Below are 14358 nucleotides of genomic sequence, written 5' to 3'. Positions count from 1 at the left end.
GTCACAGCGACCGGCGCCGCGCTCCGGGCATAGCCGCGCCTCCGCCCCAGCGCCAGCCCCAGCCCCAGCCCCAGTCCCGGCGCGCACCGGAGGCGCGGGGCAGGGCGGCCGCTGAGGGGCCGGGCTGGGCGCTGCCAGTCCCCGCCGCGCCTGCGCCGCTCGCTCACGCCCAGGGCTGCAGGTTCGAGCCCCGCCGAGGCAGCCCCGACGAGGGGACGGGCCCGCAGTGCCCGGCGGCGCTGAGCCCCGCCGCGTGAGGGAGGACTTGCGGTGTGAGAAGTCGCAGCGTGGGCTGTTGGTACATCAGCAGCGATTTTCACGTAGGCTGGGTGCCCCTTCTGTGCCCTGGCTTCAAATCTTGAAGTCACAAATTTGCGTTGTGCAGCTTTTTCTCTCTTCCGTTCCCCACAAAAGGCACGGTTCTTTGCACCATTTCCAATAGTTCCTGCGGTTCCTGTGAGGGTGGCACGGTGTTCTAGGAAGCCGTGCGTGCCTGTCTTAACATTCCTTCAAGGATGTCAGATGAATGAAACCTCAAAGGCCCAGCAGCCATGTGATTCCTTCCATAGCCATGTTCTAACTTAAAAGTAATTAGACTGCCTCTAGTAATGCTGTCAAAATGTTACTCCCCCTCCTCACTGGTCTTATAGCTATACATTTTCTTCTAATTGCCAGCCTACAATACTTGGGACCAGTTTGTACCCTGGTCTAAATGTTGTTACTGTCAGGCTCCTGAGTGATAAACATTTCATATGCCCAAGTGGTATGAGCAAATCCTCTTTTTGACCTAGCTGAAGGAAGTTGCCTAGATCAGAGTTGTGTAAAACTGCTGGATCTTGGAGAAAGGCACTCCCGTTCTGCGCAAGGGCTGAGAGCAGATTCTGGCACACATTGGAGTGCTCGGGCAGCTCTGCAGAGCTTGGGGCAAGCACCTGCTTGGAACAGACCCTGCCGGAGAGGACACGAGTGTGGTAATTGAGCCTTGGGTGGAGGCTGAGCATTGTTGTTCTCTGCAGTGATGTTCTCCAAAAGTAAACACTACTACACTTTGTTATATTATGGTAGGTTCATTTTCCTGAGCACGTAGTCTCATGTCACTCTTCCTCAGGTGGATAAAGAGTTGCCATCCCCTGCGCCTTTCACCCAGTTCATAATTCCCTAGCAGGGTTATCAGCATGAAGGCTTTGGGGCCACAAAATGAATTGGGTTCCTGAAATGGGCCAGAATTAAAAAATATGATGTGAGGGGGGTGAGATATTTTTGTATGTGTAGCTGAAATTGTTTCCATGATCACAATTTGCATAGACTTCCATATGTCAACTGAGGGGGCGGTGAGCAGTGCGGGAGTCAGAATGAGCAGTCGAAGCTGGGACCCTGTTAAGCCAGCATTGGTGCCTGAGAAAACACCCCCAGGTATGTTCCAGTTCAACTGTTCTTAATGCTCTTGTGCTCCTCTCTGAGTCATTTAACTCACTGTGTTTTACCAATTGAACCAGCACAAGTGTGAGAGGGCACACAAGCATGAATGACCAGCCAGGGAGGAGAGGGAAAGTCAACTGCTAAACCCACTGCTTATAAAACTGTGTCTGAAAATGTGGCTTTGTACTGGGGGATTGAAGAGTGGGTTCGTGCTCCATTTTGCTGCCCCTCCTGCAGGGACAGAAATATCTAGTGCTGAGGAAGGACAGTTGGCTGGGGAGACTTATTGCCCTCAGCAGTGCACCAGGGCTTGCCAGTTTGCCTGTCATTGAATAACTATGACCAGATTTTTCTGAAGTGTTGTCAAGAATCAAGTCATGTGTTATCAAGACGAACTTCTGTTGAACAGAGCTTTTTGTAATGCCCTGTTTTACTCCATTTATTTATTATGACAGTAAGGCTGTACCCTCTCTGTAGTCATGTTTACTTAATCAGGACAGAGAGTTCTTAAGAAGTAACATATTAATTAAAGTATTTCCTTTTCATGCTGTCATCCCTGAAGTCATACAGCACTTTCAAAGCTGACGGCTTCAAACATACTATTTGCTATACAACTTCAAGCTAATTTATTCTAGCTTTCTTTACTCAGATTTCTGTGGGGGGAGTTACTTTCCATGTAGGTGTGCTTACATCAGTTACAATAAACAATAAAATCCAGAATGTGTAGGTGAGTGTTACACGAAAAGTTTCTGAACACAGTTGCCACAATGCAGCTGAAAAGCAGCCTTGATTATTTGGTGTTACATTGACATATAGTACAGTGGTACAGTGGCACTTGTGTGGTCAGTAGTCCAAAATTTAACAGCTTGCTAGTATATGAGCCTGCAATCTTGCTGGGAGGCTAAAACCTCAAAAAGAAAGCTAGAAAATTGTATACAAACTAAAGACAAGCATCTGGAGATAGAAAGTAAACGTTGCATTGCTGTGGGATTAGGAGCAGCAAGTAAGTACAGGAATCCAACAGAGGACTGGAGGACAGAGAGAAAGACAACAAGCGTATGAGGATATTAAACACAGATTCACAAACATTGCCCCTGGATGGGTAGAAGTGCAATCAGCTTGTAGGTTCTTTGTAGTCTCCTTTCTGTACCTCAGCTGCTATCTAGGGACTAAAAGACCGATTGACCTAATTATACAGAGATATCCTCAGCATGATTTTCCTTATGATTAATTAAAGCTGTTTTATTGTATATACAGCTCCATGGGTCATGAGGGGTTGTTGTTGTGCAGTATCCTATTTTTAGATAACAACAGTAATATTAGTTTTTGTTTGTTTGTTTGTTTGTTTGTTTTTGTTCCACAACTCCTTGAAACTAAATATTTAAACCAGCAGGTAAGTATGCTTTTTGTTATAAATGACAATACAACTCAATCTGAATTTGGTAATATTTATAAAGGGCAAGTAAACAGCACTAGGTGCGTGGGAGTCTACGCTCTACCAACACATACACACGAACATCGAGCTTTCTAAATATACAGAACATTGCTTTTACATATTAAACCTGAGTACGCCTATACATATCAGAAAAGATATCAATTAAAACATGTCCATGAGTGGGGGAGCATAGTTGGAGTTGATAACACTGGTTGAAGTGCTCCCATATCTACCATGACTTAACAGTCTCCATTTTCCATTCCTTTTCTTGATTACAAACACCGGAGAATTCCAGGGCTAGTTGTGGGAACAATGTCTCGCTTTAAGTTGTTAAGCAATTCGGCCTTTGGGCCTTATGTATCCTGTTCTTCCCAGATTGAAGGGAAACACTTCTGTCTCCTTTTCAAGGCCAATAGGGCCTGGGACGAAAGGCACATCCAGGTCAACAGGGGGCATAACAGCAAAGGCCTATGATGGCAGCAGCGGGGGGGGGGGGGGGGGGGGCGATGGCATTGCTGTCGGATCAGTAAATGAGCCTGCAGCTCCCTCACTGTTTGGCAAACCACACGTGTCTGACTGTGGCCCCATATGGCTCTTTAAGGCCTCAGAGACTGCTCTCCAGGTGCTGAGCAATCCCACCACAACCTTGTCATTTTTAGTAGCAGAGTCCTGTAATACACAATAAATGTTTGTTCATTGTCTTTTGTATTATAAAAACAAGGAGTTCCGTTTGAGGAGCGGGAGTTGCGAAAGCTCCCTGCTGAAGTAAGGAGCTGTATAATGCTTGGCTACACACTATGAAAATTCTTTTGCTTAATGTAACAAAAAAGAGAACTCCCTCCCCTTCTCTCCTTCTGCATCTCAGTTGCCTCTTTTGTTCAAAGACACTGCTGCAAAGCTCATGTAACCATCTCCTGATAAGTTGCTAAACTAGTGTATCAACATCCTGCCTTCCTGTCTCATGCTGGGCCAACATGACCAAATAAAAAAAGAAGTTGAACCACAACGCTGAGGAAGACTACGGCCTTCATCTTCACGACCACCAGAGGGACAGAGACGACCCCCTAGCAACAGTGCGCGCAGTCGCAGAATATACCAGGATGTGCTGTGTAATCCCAGAATTACCAAGATATAAAAAGGGACCCTAGTGGGGGTGAGGTGCGTGCTGTTGGCGGAGCCGAGACTCCCCGGCCACCCAGCGCTGTTTTGCTTGCTGTTGCTTACTCAATAAATTCCTTTCTATTATTAATGCAATGCTCTCTGAAAATTAATTAAGGGGGCAACTTATAACAAGTCCCACACCTTGACCTCAGGTTGGCCCCATATTTCAGGATCATAAACTGTCTGATTGTTAATAAAGAGAATAAGCTGTAAGGTTGCCAGGACAGTCTTTGTTCCTAAGGACTTATGATTCCCCATAATACGCAACTGCTTACCAGTGAGGGGCAGTTGTGTGTGCGGCTCTGCTTCTCTCAGCTTGAGCTTCTTTCCAGCTCCAGTGCCTATTTCCAGTGATTTTCTGTACAAGCTTCTTTGAGCAGTTTGCTGAGTTTGGCCGAACCTGTCTTCATGAGGCAATCAATGTGCCTGTTCCCCTCCTGGTCTCTGTTCTGCTAGCCTGTCCCTGTTCTTTCGTTTTTTCTACTTCTTTATTGATGACATAATTTCCATTATATCTTGTTGCCTTTTTTCACCTCAAGGACAGGCTCCCCTCTTATACTCTTTGCCCCACAGCAGTCCTTTTCGAAACAACTTATCATCGGTCACACAACTTTGCCCAGCAACAGCAACCACCCAGCAACTTCCATGCCTTAACGGCTGGAGAACAAGCAACCCCAGACGGCATGGCGCCTCCTGAATACCCCTTCTTTGCTCCCTCTAAACTCTTTTTCAATATCAACCATTTTCTTGACACGAATTATTGCTTCATGTATCACATTTTCAACCAACCATTTATGTTCTTCATTATAGGTTTCACTTAGCTTCCTTTTCAAATATCATTATCTATTAGAAGAAATCCTGATTTAGACCTTCACAGGATAATGAACTTGGTAACAAACCTGGGAAGCAGTTACTTCCCGCCCCAAAACTTGTAACAGAATTTCCAGTGCTTTGATTCTGCAGTATTTGGTTTGATAACTAGCTACATTTTAAGTGCTGTAGACACAGATACCAGTTTTAAATTCCAATTGTCAGTCTATTTCTGTGAGGTGTGGGAGGGCCTGGAACAGGCAAAGCAACAGCACAGATCTGAAACTCCCACGCCTCACATATGCCTGTTTTGGGATGATGATCTCACTTGTTCTTCCTAGGAATCACTTCTGCGAGCTGAGAAGTGTCTTCCCCCCAAAACTTGCCATGAAAGTTTCTTTTTTCCCACTGACAAGCACCTGTAAGTAACACTGCTAAGCAGGCTGACCTAACGAGCTGGTTCAGGGCTGTTCAGGCTCAACGATAGTGTCCCGTGGGCACAGCCCGACTTCGGGCCATGTTTATTTTTTAATGTGCAAACAGAACAAGAGACAAAAACAGAACAAGAAGGGAAAGCAGGTGTGTTTTTAATCAGGTGGCAGCGCCACAGCTGCCATCGCGCTACAAAGATGAACACGACCCTGACGAGACGCACGCCGCTAACAGCGCGCTGTGCCGCCTCGCTGAGGGGACGGCTCCTCTCAGCCCGGCCCCAGGGCTGTGAGGCGCGGCCCTTCTAGCCCAGCGCGGCTGTGGAGACTCTATGGTGCGGCCTTTCTAGGCGGGCGGAGCTGTGGAGACTCTATGGTGCGGCAGCCATGAGCGGCGCGGGGTGGCCCCGGGAGGAGGCGGCGGTGGCGGCCGCCGGCGGCCCCGAGCGGGCGCTGGGTATGTGAGGGGGGCGGCGGGGCCGGGAGCTCGCCCGCACACCCGCAGCTCCGGCACGGCAACCGGCCCCGGGTGGCCCGGAGAAGGAGCTAGGCGGCGGTGACGTAGGGGCCTGGGCTGCGGGTTCGGGAGTGATGTCTACAGGGGGCTTTTAGGAAGGCAGTTCTGAAAAAAAAATATATATATATATATATTTGTATATATATATAGTCATAGGTTTGCTCGCTAACCTTGAGGGCAAGACGTGCATTCCTGTTTAGGTTATTCTTCCTACATAGCCCAAATAATTGATGCAGTCCCTCTCTGTTTTCCTCAGTACATTTTAGTATTTAACACTGTTTAACAACGTGTTTTTGGAATATTCTCATTCCCTCTGCCCATTTTCTCACTGTTCAGCTGTGGGATAACCACACACCAGGAAGCTCGTGATATAGGGCTGTGAACAACGGAAGGGTAAAGAGGAAGGGAAGAGGGAGGGAACAAGAAGCACCATTCAGCAGATAAAGGGTGAAGAACTACAACTTGAGGCTGAAATGCCTTTAATCCTTAACCAGGAAAATGCAATTGCTGTAGGTGAAACTTAGTAAATGCTGACTTACCCCAGGCACCCTTGTTCCTCCCTGTGTAGGTTCCAGTGATGCATCTCCAGATGAAGGAGTAGTGGAAGATCTGCCTATAATAGATGAGAAAGCTGTGGAGCAGTTAACTGAAGGATTGATTTCTCATTATTTGCCTGATCTTCAACGATCAAAATCAGCTCTACATGAACTTACGTAAGCAAGTTTTTAAAAGCAGCTCCAAACATACTGGTTTGCCTTTTTTTTTCAGTGCAGTGTTCTAGCAGTCCTTAACTGAAGTATTTGCTAGTAGCACTCTGGTATTCCAACTGTGATGTTCTGGATGGTTAAGTGATATGCAGGAGTACTCGCAGATGTATAGGTAGTGATGTTGCCTATTGGAAATCTGACTGAAGAACATATGACACCAAAATCCTCTGAGCCAGACATAGTAGAAGACATGCAAGTATCTTATGTAGTTGTTCACTTCTATAGTGGAAAGCCTGCCAAAAAATATAAACTTTGTTTGCCGTGATGACCTTCATATTGAAAGCAGGTTGTGCTGTATATTGCTTGTTGTCCAGTCTTTAAACTGTGTTGCAAAAGATGCACCAAGAAAACACAGTTAAGTCGCTAAACTGATAGGGATGTTTTGCGTATTGGTATCTCGCTGATAATTGAGAGCAGCTTGTTTCAAATGCAGACTGGACCTGCCATAGGGGCAATGTTGCTAGAGAAGGCTTTACATAGAGCCATCTCAGGTCTTTAGGGTACAATGATTAGAGTTTCCTGATGCATAATGTGTGCCTGTCAAGGACAGCCCGTGTCTGAGAAGAATTTAGATGATTTGTGTGGGGTAGAAGATTTTTAATAAGCACCATGGATCCACACAAGTTCCATACAGAAATAACTTCATTCTGCAGCATGACTCAGAGGCAACTGAGTGGAAAGTCAAGAGCTAATAGGTTTTCCCCCCCACATTCAACCTCACCCCCCAAAGAGGAGCCTGCGTAGTGCCTGTATCATCCAGGGTTTTCAGATGTTCATCCTGGTTTTCTTATCATCCTGTATAATGTTAGGTAGCAAAAAGGTGATTTTGCGTGTGCTTGGCTGGGGTTTTGCAAAAACCATTGACTTGTATTGTTACTGAAATCAGCTGGCAATCCATAAGAAGAGTCTGATACTGAGAAGCATGTATTTATACCTCTATGATCAAAGCCAGTGTTTATTTAAAGGACTAGTTGAAAAAAAATACTTAAACTTTAGAGAGAACTTTGTATAATGCTACAAGAGCTTGCCATCATGGAAGTTACTGATTTACTGAGCTAGAAATAAGTGCTCTGAAAACTTGTCTTGCACAGTATATCCTTACATTCCTTTGCCTCTGCTGCTTTACTCTGGTTTTATGGATCTTTTCTTGTTTCAGACAGAACCAAGTAGTATTACTAGAAACATTAGAACAAGAAATTACAAAATTCAAAGAATGTAACTACATTCTTGATGTCGATGCCTTGGTAAGTACTATAAATGCTTTTCTAAATCTCTACTAGTATGGATTCTCCTCCTACGCAAGGAGCAGCTTGTATATTTTTATTGTTCTTAATGACCTACAGGAAAGTTACCAACCAGTGCAGATATGAGATAAATTCCTCCTAGAGATTGGTGCAGAACCAGCATGTTTTCATTAAATAGAAAAGGCACTGGGAGGAAAGAACAAACTCAGTCTGCCAGTGGTAGTAAGTCTAGTTCAAATCCAATAGCCAAAGCAAATGCATTTTTTCCAGCAGGACTGAGGTGAGCTTTGTGCACGTCTCCAGACTAGCAGGAAGGAAGCTTGAGACACTGTTATGTGGAGCATAAATTGGCAAGACTTTTTCTGTTCTAGTGAATATTAATTCAGTAGGTTACCAGGTGTACCTGTTGGGATATGGTGGTTTTCTGTATTGATGTACGTAAACTGTATATAAAAATTTGAATATGTTTAATCCATTATCAAATTGTTGTGGTAATTGCTATGTTTGTGATTGCTGTTTTCATGTGTAGCTTTATTAAAAAACCCAAACTATTCCAACTTGACAGTCACTACCTTAACTGTTATGTTTTTAAAGTTTTCAGAAGCTAAACACTATCACAGCAAGTTAGTGAGTATTAGAAATGAAATGATGATGCTCCATGAGAAGACATCCAAGTTAAAAGTGAGTGGGGTAACTTTTCTACTTTGTAACATAGATTTTAAATTACGTAATATTGACTCAACTTTTATTTTGGATGCATGCTCACAGTTCTGATGAAAATAGAATCTGTTAAATTCCATTCTTAAAATGTTTTTCCCGTGTTTTTGGTAGCACCAAACCATGTATGTTTTTAAACTTTCACTTACTGCTTTTTTCACTTACTGCTTTTGGAGAAGAGAATATTAAGAGAATGGGAGGGATGCTGTTTACAGTTCCAAATTAAATACAGCCATAAAACTTTTATTTTCTGTTTAGAAAAGAGCACTTAAGCTGCAACAAAAGAGGCAGAAAGAAGAACTAGAACAAGAACAACAACGTGAGAAGGAACTTGAAAGAGAGAAGCAATTAACAGCAAGACCTGCTAGGAGGACATGAAAGCAGAACATGCAATAACTTGTACAAATTAATCATTTTTTCATTCTCTGGAATGAAGGCGGACTTTGATTAAATTGGGCTGTAGTTATTACTAGCAACAGTCTACTCTGCTATTATAAATTCCAGAATGTTCATAATCAGTTAGAAAGATTGACGTTTTTCATTTCAGCCATTCAAGTTGCCTTCTTTTGTAATGCTATGCAGTTTGATACTATTATAATGTAAGGTGTTTTTTTTTTAATATATATATCCTATATATATATATATATAGGAGAACCTATATATCTTATATATATGTATGTATAAAAGAACCTAATAATCACAGTTCTTTGAATACCTCTAATTTTTCCATCTGTTCTTTTGGTACTGAGAACTCTTAAGAGTTGTTTGGTGTCTGGCATCCATGATTTTCAGGCAAAATACAGAACAGTAGTTGTTAAAGTTCAGTTCTGGTCCCCAGACTGAGAGCCTGACTGTTTCACTGAAACTGCTTTGATTCAGGAAATTGTGGTCTCCTTTCAATGCCACGGATCTGATGAGATTTCTGGTGTATTTGCCTGAAAGATCACCTTACTGAAGCAGCTTTTTTTTATGTTGTAACTTAAAAACAGGTAACTTAAGAACAGCTTCAAAGTAACTTTTGAATCACTTTCCAGCTGAATGAGTTGGGGAGCAATCGTTAAAAAAGTAAAAAATAAATAAATAAAAAGCAGAACACAAGATTCTAAGAATTGATGTGTGCACAATACAAACATTATTGACTATGAGCTTCTACAAAGATGAGTGAGCTCTTGCTTCTGTAATGGTTCAACAGGAAGAATCTGGGCAGATTGCTATAGGACTGAAAGTTGTAGTTTCTTCACATTGTGTAACTAATTGAAGCATAACCAAAACTAAACCGCTTCTACTTCGTGTGAAATGTATTTGTCTGTAGGAAAAACTACTGCATTTAACTTTTTTCCTAAACAAATTATTCATGTGTGCTTTGGGTCTCTGTGAGATAATCTGTGTGAGGGCAGCATAACAAACTATTATTAGTGAATACTGATGATAAATGTTGTATGGAGGTTGATATCCATTTCTGTGAGTTTAGTTACTTGCAGCACTTGGTGTGAGTTCCCATTTAGACTGGCAAAAGAGCTTTAAACCGTTCGGTCCTACAGTCTAAGAAACTAGTTGTGTTGTGTCTGCTATTTTTTGGTAATGTAAATGCCATGTATTGAAGTAAGACAAAGGGTAGGCTGTGTGAAACTTTCCATGAAACACATATGGTAAGGCACCAGAGGGGTGCCTTGTTTTTTATTTTTCTTCAGTTTTAGTTGATTTACATGTTGTATATATGCCTGGACTCATAACTTCTGAAGTTCTAATTTCCCACTGCTAATATTCATCTTTTTCTGTGAAAGACCTACTGTAACAAGTAGTCATCCAACACAGAAAGTCAACCGCATTGATGTTTTGGAGCAAGAACAAATTCCTTAAAGTAGTCTGAAGGGACATGAAATGCTATTACCGAAGTAGTAATAGATTAAAACTTTCCACGCATGTACTTTCTTTAGGTTGAATTTGTCTTGTCTTAATTGCCAGTGGATTGTTGATGTATGCTGTGGTTTATGTGTATTTCTAAAAGAAATGTAAAGAATTTCTACAGTCCATTTTTGGAGCAGAATGTACATAAACACTGTTGAAAGTTTTTTTTTTTTTTATTTTGTAATGTAACTTCAAAACTAGATTCAACGAATTTAAACTGTTCTTATTAAAGTATAATATGGAATTAGATACCTCAGTGAAGTATACTAATCAGAACTAATTTCCATTAATATTTCTTGTTTTCTGTTGCCTCATGCAGTATTCAATTTACCTTTTCAAGTTGGAGTCTCTGTATTCTGTTTTTTTTTTTTTTCTTTTTTTTTTTTTTGCTTGTTTCTTTTGGAGTGTTTTTTTCCAAAAAAAAAAAAAAATCATGTCCACTTTTACTGAAAATGTAGAATTCTAAGCGTAGAAATTGATGCTTTTGCAATTGCATGTTTCAGCATTTCTTTGGAATTCCTGATCAAATGAAGAAAAGCTTGCAGTGCTTGCTTGAGGAATCACAAACACGTAAAAATATAGTTGATAGTTTTCCCTTAAAATTGTATTAAGTTCTGTTCTTGTATGAATAAGAAACGTTTAGAGAAATTTTATTAAAATTAAAGGGGGGGAAAACAAATTGGGGAAAGTTTGGGCAGCTTATATAACGTCTTTATTAATTCAGCGAACTCTTAATTATGTCAGTTAAAGCTATAATTTGTTATCTCCATTAGATACCAGTCTTTAAAAAGCTACTTTTATGTCTTAATGCATAAGAAGAAAATGCCATGTTGGATTAATATAACCACAGTGTGCTGGCATCTAATACATGTACAGCTAGATTGAATAATCTTATTACTGTATGCATTTAGTCTTGCTTGGCTTTAGGAAAAAAATGATTTATCGGTTAGATAAATGTAGTGTTGGACACTTTCTTACTGTTTTTTTTTGTTTGTTTGTTTGCTTTTTAATCCGGGTGAAGAGTTACAGCTAAATGTATTGTTTAGAGAAACATAAAATTACAGCTCTAAAACAATCTCATTGTACTGTTTAATACTTCGTATACGACTTATTTTTAAGTTATTAAGTCACTGTGGTGGAATTAATACTTAGATGTGCAGTATTGCTTTGAATTTCTGCTTTCTGAGTGGATTAATATGTGGATGATCAGTGCTGATTGGGGAATCTTGGTTTCCTGGGCTTCTATCATTAGTATTGTTAACCTGGATACTTAATTTGGGTACCCCCTTCCATCATCATTCAGGTTCATGTTAGATAATTTTTTAATTCAGTGAAATCTGGCTTTTTCACTGTCAGTAGTAACTCTGCCATGTTCATAAGACGTATGTTTCCTTTGGAACATGGCAACAGAATATTTGATCTGTTTTTAGGCTGTATCATGACCTGAGTGATAACAGCATAAATAATACGAAGGTCATTTAACTATGCTGTTGGGATTCTTGCATCTGAGACAGTTCCCTGGCTGATTTATTCCCAACTATGCTTTAATAGATGCTTTCTGCCACCTACTGTTTGCTTTGCAGCACTGCTCTTCTCCCTTTATTTTAATGTTAAGCTTGGCTTTCTAATGCCCTGACCTGCAGGAGTATTTTTAAAATTCCATTATATCTAAGTAGTCTAATTGATTTTTTTTTTCTTTTTATTTGGATTAGTTGTGTGAATGCTATATATTGAAGAAGTGGGGTTTAGTGATGTAAAGCTGTAGGACCACAATATAACAGCATGAATATTAATATGGCTATCGATTCTAGGCAAAATAGTATGCACTAAATTTCAGTAAGACAGTACGTCAAGGTAGCAAAGATATATATATTTTTTGTTGTTGTTGTTGTTTTGTTTAAATCAAAGTGTCAGCTGAAATCCTAGCAGTTTTGGCACAAGTAGTGCACTTCAAATTTCTGACAATTTGTACATGTAAGTATTTCACTTGCCTCAGCCCTCAGTTAAGCTATTTGTAGAATCACAGATGCCAAAACCTGACACCCCCATCCCTGCCACTATGGTAATACGTCTTCTAACCAGTCCTTTGTGATACCAAGGCAGTCCACAACTCTATGATGTGATGTGATTTGACACTCTACATGAAGAATATCTGAAATGACTAAAAGTGATGGGGAAGATCTGTGCTACTGGTACCTGACAGTGTCACAACAGTGCTCATGTGAAGAAACTGTTTTCCTTCCAGTAGTAACTGTTGGCAGTGACATCTGGGGGATAACGAGTCCACCTCCAGTCTGTATATTGAAGTGCTGCTCATGATATGCCACGTAGCTTTAAAGCATAGATGTTGGCCGCACCTGTTAACTCAGGGTTTCTGTTCATTCTAGTTTGTGCTCCCATTTATCCATTTATTTCTATGATGTCAAGCCATGGGGCTTAAGAAAGGAAATCAAAGACGCTGCTTGGCAAACATGAACAGCAGTGTGGGGAGCAGTCTGTAGAAAAGTTGCAGCAGACTTCAGCTTTCACAGGCTTGCAACTTAATGCAGCAAATCACTTTAAAGCTTGATATAGAATAATTTCAAAATCTGTACACATTCAAAGGTATTAGTTTCTAAGATAGTAACGTAAAGAAGGAATTAATTGTGCACTGTCATTAACATGGCTATGTCAGACAATATATAAGGTTGAGCTATTTTGTTTCACGTGGTGAAATGAATGACCCCAGCACAGCTGTGAAAGCAAGGCCATGTGTACATTGGTAAGGAGAACACTATGCCTGTAAATTAACAATACAGCTTATTGCTGTGATGAGCAACACTTTTTTTCCCTGTCACCTGAAACTCGTGTAAAGAGTAATATCCTGTGTAAATACAGCCTACCACAGTAATTATAGAACAGTTAATCTGAGCCCTTTGTCACCTCCCTACCTGAAAACAATGCTTCTGTCCTCTAGCAGCATAATGGAAGTTGCTAGTTTTCCAGTGTTTAAAGTCAGGTGGAAAACTTGCTGGTGAACATCTTTTGTAAAGACACCAACTGTGTGCTCTCCCAGTATGCTTTCCTTTCAGTAACATCCGTGCAAGTGTATGTGTTTGTCAAAACCTGTGAAAAGGTGTTTGCTGTCCTGTTGAAATTAATATCTTTTGGCTAGACGGGCTTTTTGGCTTTATTCTGTGTATTTATGTGGGAGCAGCCACTGATCAGGTTTGATGGTGGGGTTTTTCACAAGCAGGCAGAAGGAGTTGTTCTGTTTCAGGTGCTAAAGTACTGCAGCCTCACCTCCAACACCCTTCCTACCTGGCAAGGGATATCTCTGAGAACAGAGGTAAATTGACATTACGCTTATCAGCCTTCAGCTGTAAGCTGAGAAAAGCAACTGAAGTTGATTTCCTAGAAGCAGAAGTAACAAAGCACACAAAATAACACAGAGCATGGACAAGCAGTTCAAGCAAATGAAGGGTGTTTGCTACTGGTTGGCCACGAGGAGGGGTGGATGTGATTGTGTTGGGTGAATGACAACTGGGGAACAGAGACAGAAACTGTTCCTACTCTGCTGCGTGGGATCTGATTGCAGTGCATGTGCCTGGATGCTCCAGGAGACAGACACACAATGCTTTTCAAATTAGCACTCTGCAGACTGCCTCATCCCCATCTTCTGCTTTTTACTTGCAGACAGTAGAAAATCTTTGTGGTATTTTTCAGTTGAACTCCTCCACAATGGGCAAAATTGCCTGTTCTTTATATCTTTCTACAGTAGCTTGTTTATCAGCCGAGCTGCTTTACTTATGCAGAAATTTTGTGCCAAGAGGGGAAGGTCAAGCCTGAGAAGGAAGTGGCCTTACACATGCTTTGGATCTACTGGTTGCTCAGTGCCTATCGTGATTTGGCATAAGTACCTTTGCCTGTGTGTTTACTGTCAGCTCTAATCTTTGCATGGGTTTTCTTG

At 41.5% G+C, this 14358-nt stretch overlaps 1 protein-coding gene and 1 long non-coding RNA gene across 2 annotated transcripts; both read left to right on the top strand.

Moving 5' to 3' along the window:
- The first annotated feature begins 188 nt into the window (after window positions 1–188).
- On the top strand, window positions 189–1054 carry LOC311443056. Its single transcript, XR_014697053.1, has 2 exons — window positions 189–320; window positions 792–1054. It is a non-coding gene; the product is annotated as an uncharacterized lncRNA (long non-coding RNA).
- A 4474-nt stretch (window positions 1055–5528) lies between these two features.
- BLOC1S6 (biogenesis of lysosomal organelles complex 1 subunit 6) lies at window positions 5529–11484 on the top strand. The gene is made up of 5 exons (XM_084532903.1): window positions 5529–5713; window positions 6342–6486; window positions 7697–7784; window positions 8379–8465; window positions 8760–11484. Exons 1-5 carry the CDS (start codon window positions 5644–5646, stop codon window positions 8877–8879), a joined length of 510 nt encoding a protein of 169 aa, XP_084389029.1. The 5' UTR covers window positions 5529–5643; the 3' UTR covers window positions 8880–11484.
- Window positions 11485–14358: the final 2874 nt, after the last annotated feature.

Source organism: Aythya ferina (assembly GCF_964211825.1).
Source record: "Aythya ferina genome assembly, chromosome: 11".
NCBI classification, from domain to species: domain Eukaryota; kingdom Metazoa; phylum Chordata; class Aves; order Anseriformes; family Anatidae; genus Aythya; species Aythya ferina.
This window is presented reverse-complemented; position numbering and strand designations above follow the sequence as displayed.

What these genes read in the sequence shown, in the direction of transcription:
- BLOC1S6 (XM_084532903.1), top strand. Translation starts at nt 5,644, where the DNA reads ATGAGCGGCGCGGGGTGGCCCCGGGAGGAGGCGGCGGTGGCGGCCGCC. An exon ending in TCAGCTCTACATGAACTTAC is followed by an intron (nt 6,487 to 7,696) that starts GTAAGCAAGTTT and finishes TTCTTGTTTCAG; the next exon opens with ACAGAACCAAGTAGTATTAC. An exon ending in AGAAGACATCCAAGTTAAAA is followed by an intron (nt 8,466 to 8,759) that starts GTGAGTGGGGTA and finishes TTTTCTGTTTAG; the next exon opens with AAAAGAGCACTTAAGCTGCA.